Genomic DNA, 10,140 nt, shown 5'->3' on the forward strand with positions numbered 1-10,140 from the left:
GATTCATAATTGCCAGAAGTGTCGACGTTCCCTTCTTTTTTTATAAACTACCTCGATGAAACAAAAGAGACTAATTATTTTCGCTTAGAGGTGGGAATCATTGTGGTGAGGAGAGTACAGAGCACCGTGCTTGTGTGTCAGATTAGATTTAAACTAGCTTTAACTATATACCTGGAAGAAAACCTTGTAGTTTATAATACTATGATGTATACTATGTGTTGCAGGGTATGGTCACGTGACACCATTGTCCAAGGCAGGCAAGATGTTCTGTATGTTGTATGCAATGCTGGGAATACCTCTGACTCTAGTGTTGCTGACAGCTCTAGTAGAGAGACTTATGATCCCAACTACACTATTCCTTCAATTTCTCAATAGCAGGCTGGGACATCTCTATCAGGTAAGCTTATGAATGTTTCAGATATGCAACTTGTTATGCTGCATGAACGTTAAGTAAGTACCGTAGTTATGATAGGTGCCTACTGTTAAACTAATAATGCAATAAATTCAACCAATTTTCTTTAACTTTTTCCTATAGCATTGAGGTTAGCCTCTTGAACTTTCGGTAAAGGTTTGGCTAACATAGACTGGAAAGGAACTATAGACTGGAAGGGAAAGAAAGGAACCAATACAGATGGTGCTAGGGATTCACCAGAAGAGACAGGAAATAGAAAGGAAACTGACAGAAACAATATTTTTGGGAGTATGCGTGTATGTAGGCTGGTAAACAATTTACGACTGAGCAAGCATTGCATCTAACCAGAATGTTCCTGTCAATTTCCTTTTAGTTTCGTTTCCTGCCCAGTGTAACCCAAACAACTAAAGGTAAAAGCTTCAGTTAATTGGTGTGGTAAGCAGGGGCGTCGCCTTGGGGGGGGTAGGGGGGGGAGCCTCCCCCCCCCTAGAATCTGGGAAAGAGAAAAGTTGGGAATTTCCTTGCCATGAGTTGGGACAGTTGGGAAGTCGGATACAAGAAAAATATATTTTTAAACTAAACAAAATTTAAATATTTGCAAAAATCCATCAAAGGGAAAAATTTCTTTGACTTGGACAAATAAACTTGACGCTTCTTTGATTTAATTTAACTTTGATTAAACAAGGCTAAACCATGGCTAAACACGCCTTATTTTAAGAAATCAATAATCAATTAGCGGTAAAGCTTGTTGGAATTTCGTTTACGAGAAATTTTGTTCCTTATTGGACGCATGTTGGGTACCTTGATCCTGTCCTGTGTTGATTATTCTGAATGATTCGTCTGCAAGTTTGAATTTTGAAAGTGCAAGCAATGTAGCTCTTCTGTTCAATTATGTTGTTTGTTAGTGTTTACAAGAAATTCAAAAATATTTTTCACGTCAGTCACATGAAATATATTTTATACCTTTTTTGTGGTATTTGGAGCAGGCTAACTGACCGGAGTACTTGCTAATAAGCAGATTAAAATAACATTAAACATAGGTTTTGTGTATCGGTATTACCTTTAAAACTCTTATTTTTTAATAAACTAAATGGAATATTTATTCTCTGAATATATTTTAAAAATCTACAAAAGTTATTTATCACTCCTAATTAAGGATTTACAAAAATGAATCAACTAATCACTCTGAAACAGATCTACGTGGACAAAACATAACCTAAAATTTGATGTTTGACTTTCACTCTAAGTTTGATTTTTGTCTAAGTTCTAGTTTGATGAAGATGAAGGTTAACATTTTTATTGTATGTATAAGTTTATTATCAACCAAGTTGAACGTTTTTATTTTATACAAGTCTTACTTTAGGTTTATTCCTTTCTAGGCTAGAGTAATATTATTCACAACACTGATATTAATATTTCATCATTACAAACTTGTTTAGGCCTACCCTAGCTGTAAGTTTTATGAAAGTTAAAATGTTGATCTTAACTTCTAAAAGTATTTTAACTTCATTATTTTGTAATAAAATATATTTTCTATACCCACTAATTTGTACTCTGAGGCTTATTTTATATCACTAAAATTTTACACTGCTACGTCTGCTACCACAATGGTTTTTAAAGTTTTATGGATTCGAAACATTACTTGTTCAAGCTTTTTGAAGTCATAAAATTTCATTATGAATTGGTAGAAGTTTTAGAAATTGAGTAATTTTGTATAGGATGTAAAACTAGCTATGTTTTGTTAATGCGAGTTTATAAATACTGAATTGAATGTTACTGCAGTGTAGTATAATAATTTGTAGATTTTTAAAAATAGTACCGGTACAGAAATTGATTTCTAAAAAAAAATAGTTGGGAAATCTATGTTAGGCAGTTGGGAAATTTGAGGCTTCTCCCCCCCCTGGAATTTAACCAAGCAACGCCACTGGTGGTAAGGGCTCAACATGTGGTGAATCGCAACCCCACGACAAGAAAATGTCAATTGGATTTTCCAGTTTCTGAGGGTGTCGTGACTCATAACATGGTGAGTTTTTGCCACTTCCGTGTTCCATGTATTCACCAGAATCTTTCCTGTACATTTCCATTCAGTGTACTTTCCTTTGTAGTTGTAGCCTAAGGTAAAACTCACAAAAATTTGAAGGTTTTAAAATGCCTTTAAGATCAGTGGCTCTGAAAATATGCCACTTGTATTGAACCAAAGTAAAAAAACTCATAAATTCTATCCACACAAAATAGACTTTGTGGAACTAAACGTAGGTTTTGATCGTGATGAAAAGATGAGGAAACTTAAATTTGTATTCTAAAAAATTTAATTAATACAGATGATTTTTTCCTTTTCGTCATCATATAGTTTTTAGCGTCTGCTACCTATTCTACTGATGCTAACACTCTATGTCTGCAGCCATTCAACATCCGTGTACTACACCTCTTCATCATCGCCACTTGTCACATCGGCCTGATGGTGCTCATCCCTGCAGCTGTGTTTGCCAGTCTGGAGCCAGGCTGGGACTATCTGGACTCTCTCTACTACTGCTTCATCTCTCTCACGACTGTGGGTCTTGGAGATTATATTCCAGGCGACTCTCCAAACCAACCTTACCGCCCGCTCTACAAAGTTGCCACCACCGGTAAGTAATAAGTATATTGAGGGGTTTCTTTGACTGGAATTCTTCCAAAAGACCTACACAGATTTGACACACATTTAAAAAACATTGGTGTTTTTAATAGGGCTTAATTTCAAGTTGTTCCAAAAGTTCTAGAATTAGCTGTCTCATAAGTATTCAGTCTGTTGAGAGTTTTACTACCGTATTTCATTCAACTAGTTTCATTGGAAATGACTTGGCAAAGTTTATGTTTGATGTTGGGATAAAATATGGTAATAACATGAAATAAGAGTTAAAATATGAGAATCATTCGAAGGACACCTGATTAGGGTGGGAACCAAAAGAGCTTTCCATTGATCCTTAAGGAGATGGGGTAAGGCGTCATGTCCAAGATATGGTGTTGCACAGAGGGGAAAATGTCACTAGGGAAAGGTGGCTCGTGATCTTGAAGTAAGAGTTCATGGGAAACAAATGTCTTTCACAAAAAATCTCTTCTATCGTGGTAGACCAAAAACGCTACGTCCACGAAGAATTTCCTGAGAAGTGAGAACCAGCTTTAATCTTATACTGAATTAAAAAACACAGGAGAAAGATTTACAAAGAGGCAATTAATCCAAAATGCCCATGGAAAAGCGTGGATAAACGAGAGAGAGAAAAGAGTACGCTGTTATAGCTTTACCGGCAACTGACGAACTAAATTTTCATGTGTATACGAGTTCACTAGATGTAGGGCAAGGAGTGGGACATCATATGATACCTAACCAGAAGTGACTCACCGGAATGAGCTATGTCTATCTCTGTCTGCCTCACTCAGATAAAACTAAATTACAAAATTATATTAAAAAAATTATTAACCTGTCTGTTGGCAAGAAATTATTATAATTAAACTATTACTAACTAATATATCTTATTGACTTAACAGTTTATGTTTAACCTTATTTGAAGTTGAACTCGATCAAATAAATAAAAAACTGCCTTTTACTTTATATAGGTCTGTGCAGTGCTCGATTTGTAATAATTGAGGTGCACAAATTGTAACCTATTAAATATAATTTGTACCTATCATGCAAATACTTTTATCTTTCCAAAAGAGAGGTATGGGAACGCCGTTCCGCCTTCAAATTGAGCACTATAGGTCTGTGTGAATATTACAGGGACCATTTAGTAAACATTTTACATTTTAAAGAACAAAGCAAAATAATTATGTGATGTACGAATCAAATACACTCAGAATTTGATTGTTGTATTAGATCTTTAAATGCACAAGTAGAAATCATTTTAACCCTATGATGTACTGATTAAGTAGTGGTAATCTAACAATGGATAGATGAATTTTTATCCCTCATTATAAACAGAAAAGTTACATAAAATTTTGCCACAGGTTTTCAGTGGACACACACAGTTGATAATAAATATGCTAGACTAAACAAGTTACAAAGAACAAATCCATCCATACGTCTACTTCCACCCAAGCTATACCCAAGCACTGGTCCACTACTGTATATTAACTGTTTATGTTAAGAAGTGAAAAAATGACTGGATGCTGTATCTTTAGACTGTTTGTCCTTAATCAGCCCTAACAACAAGAAGCTCTGATAGAACCCTAAATTTTAGAATGCTTCATTGATTTCCAGTAAATTATTTCTCTGTGGGAATTGTGTTATACCATTTAAAAGTGATTAAACCGAAAATGTAATTACAACTAATTTTTCTTTACAGGTTACTTGCTGATTGGTCTGACGTTTACGATGCTCACCCTCACTATTTTCTACGACATTCCGCAGCTCAACTTCGGAGTTCTCTTTCTGCGACGTTCGGACGAGGCTACAACGGATCCTGAGAAGGTTCGGCTTCAAGCTCCCGGAAATCTGGGACCTAAGTACACTCAACAGCATGACCAACACATACCAGTCAAAATGGACACCCCTAGCCCAGAGGAAACTACCCCTGTACACGCCCGCCCTTAGATCCACCTTAAGCTCATTAAAGTATTTTTGTACTCCAAATCTCAAAATACACTTTGTGGACTAGATGGAATCCATGTTGAAATGTGATAGCCTATGTTTGCTTTTTTACTGCTTCAGATTTCTTAGAGTATTTATTTTTTGTAAATACACCATTGGAACTAAGAATGGGTTGTAAATGTGAATGAGAAAATGGTAAGCAATAAGGTAATAAGGTTTCGTGGAGATTAGGAGTAAAAGATTGTTTTAAAGAACCAATTATGTGAAGCTTTAAAATAGTTTCCATCCACCTCTACTTTTCTCTATATGTAAAACAGAGTAGAGTAGTAGAGCAATAATCTCTTGGTATCTGATATTTGTGATATGTACAACAAAATGTTGCTATTTTATCAGTAGGAGTAGAATAACAGAGTGTATGAACGTCATTAATGCATGCGGAAAATTTATTAATATTGACCTAACACCAATGATTGCAGGCTTTTGAGCTTTAAAACCTATATGATTAAATGATTTATTTTCTAGTCTCTCTGTTGTTTTCTTTAATGACGCAATTATACAACATCTCTGTCGATAATGCTTAGTTTTTGTGATTTGAATATTTATTTTTTTACTACTAGCTAAAAAGATCTATAGTATAAAATAGAACTATGCATCTATAATAGCTGAAGTATTCTTGTAAGATTGTAGTGTTTTAGAATAGTATCCATATTTTTAGAAGTTGTACAAAATGTCATTTTATGGTTACATGACTATTGGCTGAAAATTGTGTGACAAATAAAACTCTCTAAACTGTTGATAATGTGCAAATTGTTTCCCTCTCCTGTCTGTTAAAATTTACAAATGTGCAATTAAAAATTGGGCTCTCGTAGTATGTTTTCAGATAATTGTAAAGGATTCAATTTGGCGACAGGAGATGTTGTATCTATAATAGGCCTAGTATACTTTGACACAGGGGCCTAAAGGGACTGTGCTCAGAATTAGGTAAATCAGGGACAAGTGATTAACTACTTTATTTCGCCTTACAGTACCAATCTGAGGTAAATAAAGTAGCCTTCAAACATTGTTTACCTTTATAAATTAGCACTCTAAATAATGGTTTCCTGTTTGTTTTATTATTACATACAAACAACAACTGTCATCACATATCTTATCACTGCTTGAAAATCTTTTCAATTTGTGTGAATGACGATAAATCAGTATTGAAGTGACGGAAAAGCGAGTGGAGCAGTCAGTCCAGGATGGAAGGCTCTTGGTGGCTATACTTCTTGGAGAAAATAGGAAAAAATATTGTTTGTTACAAATATTTGACACATTTAGGCTATAGAAATAAAACATTTATTTTTTTCTTTTCTTTACCCATGTTTGTTTTGCAAACTAAATTTTATTGAAGTATTATTTTATTATTGAGGAACTGTATTAAGGTATAATATTTGGGAATAAATCCCTACCTAAAGTTTGGAACCTATACTGAATTAACGAATGTTTTACCTTTAGATTCTTAACCCAACAAGTTAGGACAGTATCTTTGACTAATTAATAAAACTAACATTTCATCCCCATGTTAAATTTGTAGCCAGTTTTTTTTACTAAAATCGTCGTAGTTGATGTGAGCTACCGACAGATTGTGTTGATCTAAATTACTGATTTCTGTTGAATACCCTATCTTTTTTACCAATTCAAACTAAAGGAACGACTTATTGTAAGTTATAGCAACTGTTATGACCCATCAACTTGGCCAGCAACAAAAAATAAGGTACAGTAGACCCCCTCACCGACCCTAATGGGACCGGACCTAGGTCGGATGACTCAAAAGGTCGGTTAAAACGGGCAATCCCTAAAATCATAACATAATGAAGTTCTATTCATTTGGAATTATATAATCATTATTTTGAAGTCATACTTGCATTATTTATAAAATAAACCACTCTTATCTCCTTTTCCGTATTGATAGAAAAGTCACAAATAAACACAAAACACGGTTAAGTCAAATAGGCCAACTTTCAGTGGAATATATTATAGTACAAGGCAAGAGTCAATTTTAATAACATTAGAACTGTAATGTATTAATTGATGCTTTCCAAATCCATCGTATTACAGTACAGAACCTTTTGTCGAAATTAAAGATACAAGCAACCACTTTGTTACAAGACAGGATGTTTATTTATAGCCTCTCACTGAAAGCTAGAGGCACAAAAACTATCTTGACCTTGGAGTTGTTAACCCCCTTTCCCTGCCCTCCCTACAAGTTGCATTGTTTGTTTACTCCAGCGATTATATAATCAGTTCTCAAAATCGTAACGCACTTTACGATGTTATAAATTTTCCGCAAAGATAACAAACTGACAATATGCTATATTTTTTGTGATCAATACAAAATAACTTATTCTTAGTCATATCCTGTGGAGATAAGCGTATGGTTCAGTTCTCATCGCCCAGCGTGAGAGCGGAAATGCCAAGATTCCTAGAAAGCGGCGGTTAAACCGAACTGCCCTCAAATCAAGGTCGGTTAAAACAAACTGTATTATTTATTATTTTACGATCGAAGGCGGATAATCCGATTATCGGTTAATACGAGGTCGGATAAGAGGGGGTCTACTGTAGAAAATAGAGTTTAAGTCACGAGCGCATTCTGTGACTGACTCACACAACTACGTTCTTTGTTAACAAAGATGGGATGTCTACTTCAGTATCCAATAGTCAGTTAGAATTAGTACAAACAATAAAGGATGTTAACTGAAGTGCAATGCAATGATCAATTTCTGTATTTACTTATCTAGGAAAGTTGGCAGCACTTACAGAGGGAGTAGCCCGCCCCCCAGTGCATAAAAATCCTCTTAAAAAAGGCCGGCTGTACACTGATGCAACATTTCACCTGAAGCAAGTGTTGCGAGGCAAAATGTCTCGCTGGGTACGAGCGCCCCATGTATTTCAATGGCATGCCGCACACTGATCAAGCAAACGTTGTAAGGCGGCTCGCAACGCCTTGAAACATTTAAGCAGTTGCTCGACAAATGGATTCGATACAGATTCGATGTTTGATGTTTCAAGGAGCAAAACGTTCTGCGCATGCACCAAATCCCTTCTAACTAGTAAAGCTTAGTGGCTCTCAAAATTAAATTGACCTCTTCTTAAAAAAAACTCTGAAAAATGAATTTTTAAGTTTCATTAAGAGTTAAGGCCTAACAATTATATTTTCAATTTCCATTGAACAATATTGCTGTTAAATTTTTCTTGCTATCACTTTGATACAGCCTATGCGAAGTAGTAAAATAATTAAGAAATTACCAAGGTTACTAAGTTCGTTATTTATAACCATCACGAGATTATCTAACAATAATTTCATTAGATATCACGTATGCACTTACGGTGTTTAAAACTCTTCCAATAAAATACTATAGCAATTATCCCACAACAATTGTAAAATTTATACCTACAATCAGATTTAATTTCTGAGAGGAAAGCCTTACTGTCTAACATATTTTCTTTCTATTTAGTCCAGCATTTTGCAAAAACTGACATACAGCAATAGTACTTCGACTTCCTCATCACTCGTGTTAAAACAATAGTAGAGTAACAGTAAGAATGATATTAGTTTTTTCTTATTTTAGCTTGAAACCAAATGCTGCATCCTGCTTGCACACTGGAGAAGCAAAGAAATAAAACGCTTCAAGCAAATCGCTGTGCAACATTTTGCTTCAGGTAAAATGCTGGATCAGTGTGCGCCCAGCCAAACCGCTACAAGTGGCGGTAAAACCACCCATTTCAGTCAATTTAGGCTACTTACAGAATTGCAGGAGCTGCCACTGGTGCATAAAACGGGCCTTAGGTTGAATTTGAACAAGTTGTGATCTATTCTTTTGACGGACAATTATTTACAAATTCTGTTTCATGTGCCTCTAAAACCAAACCATCGTCCATCAGTTATCAATAGTCTACTTTGACAGAAATGCTAGTGACGTTTTATCTTCTTGGATTCTTAGTTTGTTACAAGGGCACAGAGTTAGTAACTTAGGTTTGAGTGAACAATTGTGGGTCCAGTATTACTCTGAAAGTTATAACTTCAGACAAATTTTGTTTCCCCCCCATACTATAATATAGTATGGACTAAAAATAACAATTCTGAATCTCAACCCAATGTAGCTCATAGTATAGCCTAATAGTTTTTTTGTTTTGTTTTTTTTTCAACTGCATAAGACACTTTATCAAAACTTGAGAAAAACAAGAGAAGCAAACAACAATGGAAAGTGTCCTGAAAAAAGTCAGGTTTTGTTCATTGATCCAAGGCCACATTAAAAAAAACAGGCCGTAATGCTCGTCAAGCATGACGTCACAATAAAAGACGGCAATGACGTAATGTTTGCCGTTTGTGATAAGCTGCTTGTTTTAATCTTTCCTTGGAAAATTAATAAAAAATACCTACGTCATTGCCGTCTTCTATCGTGTCATGCTTGACGAGCATTACGGCCTGTTTTTTAGTGTGGCCTTGATTGACCCCAACACTGCCCTTGATCAATTAGCTAATGTTTGGTTAAGAAACAGCTGGTCTTAGTCTGTAACATAGCTACAAATGGCATTTCACTCAATTTTACACTTAGGCCTATCCCCTAAGTCGTTGGGTTAAGGTAAGCACATCCCAATTTTAATTTACAATAAATTATAAATAGGGAAAGCTTTGCTAAATTTCAAAGAAACAGCATAAACAGATCAGAAAAGATTTAAACACATGGTATATTTTACTTAATTTTATACCATTAGGCCTAACTGTCCTATATACTTGAGGTTCTTAAAACGATTTTCTAGTTTATCTGATTAAGGGCCGCTTTCCCCAAATCAAGTTTAACTCTGATCGTGGTTTAAACTCTAGTTTAACCTCAGATCCACTTTCCCCAAAATAATTTCTCCGTTTAAACTAGGTTTAAGTTAACCCTCCGGGTGAGGCTGGTTTAACTGGCGATTCATGGGATAAACCAGAAGAGAAGAATAGCTTGATTTTGATTGGCTCTTGGCTGACTAGTTACGTTCGGCAGACGGCAATGACAAAAAATATCCTTGTTTCTGTTTGACGTTTGTCTTGTCAAACATAACCTAAAATAAACTGAACTGGAAATAAGAAATAGCAAACCAGAACCCATGTAGACAATTAATTCATCATGACTATTTC

At 35.2% G+C, this 10,140-nt stretch overlaps 1 protein-coding gene across 1 annotated transcript in view; it reads left to right on the forward strand.

The window, feature by feature from the left end:
- LOC128991381 (potassium channel subfamily K member 6-like) overlaps positions 1–5,778 on the forward strand; it is a 41,795-nt gene extending 36,017 nt beyond the window's left edge. The window contains exons 3-5 of the mRNA XM_054414186.1: positions 225–397; positions 2,814–3,039; positions 4,735–5,778. Of these exons, the coding sequence (XP_054270161.1) occupies positions 225–397; positions 2,814–3,039; positions 4,735–4,982 (647 nt within the window). The 3' untranslated portion in view covers positions 4,983–5,778. The remainder of the gene's footprint in view (positions 1–224; positions 398–2,813; positions 3,040–4,734) is intronic.
- Positions 5,779–10,140: the final 4,362 nt, after the last annotated feature.

Source organism: Macrosteles quadrilineatus, unplaced genomic scaffold (genome assembly GCF_028750875.1).
Source record: "Macrosteles quadrilineatus isolate MER2022 unplaced genomic scaffold, UCM_ALF_1.0 Scaffold_4__1_contigs__length_99947679, whole genome shotgun sequence".
NCBI classification, from domain to species: Eukaryota; Metazoa; Arthropoda; class Insecta; order Hemiptera; family Cicadellidae; genus Macrosteles; species Macrosteles quadrilineatus.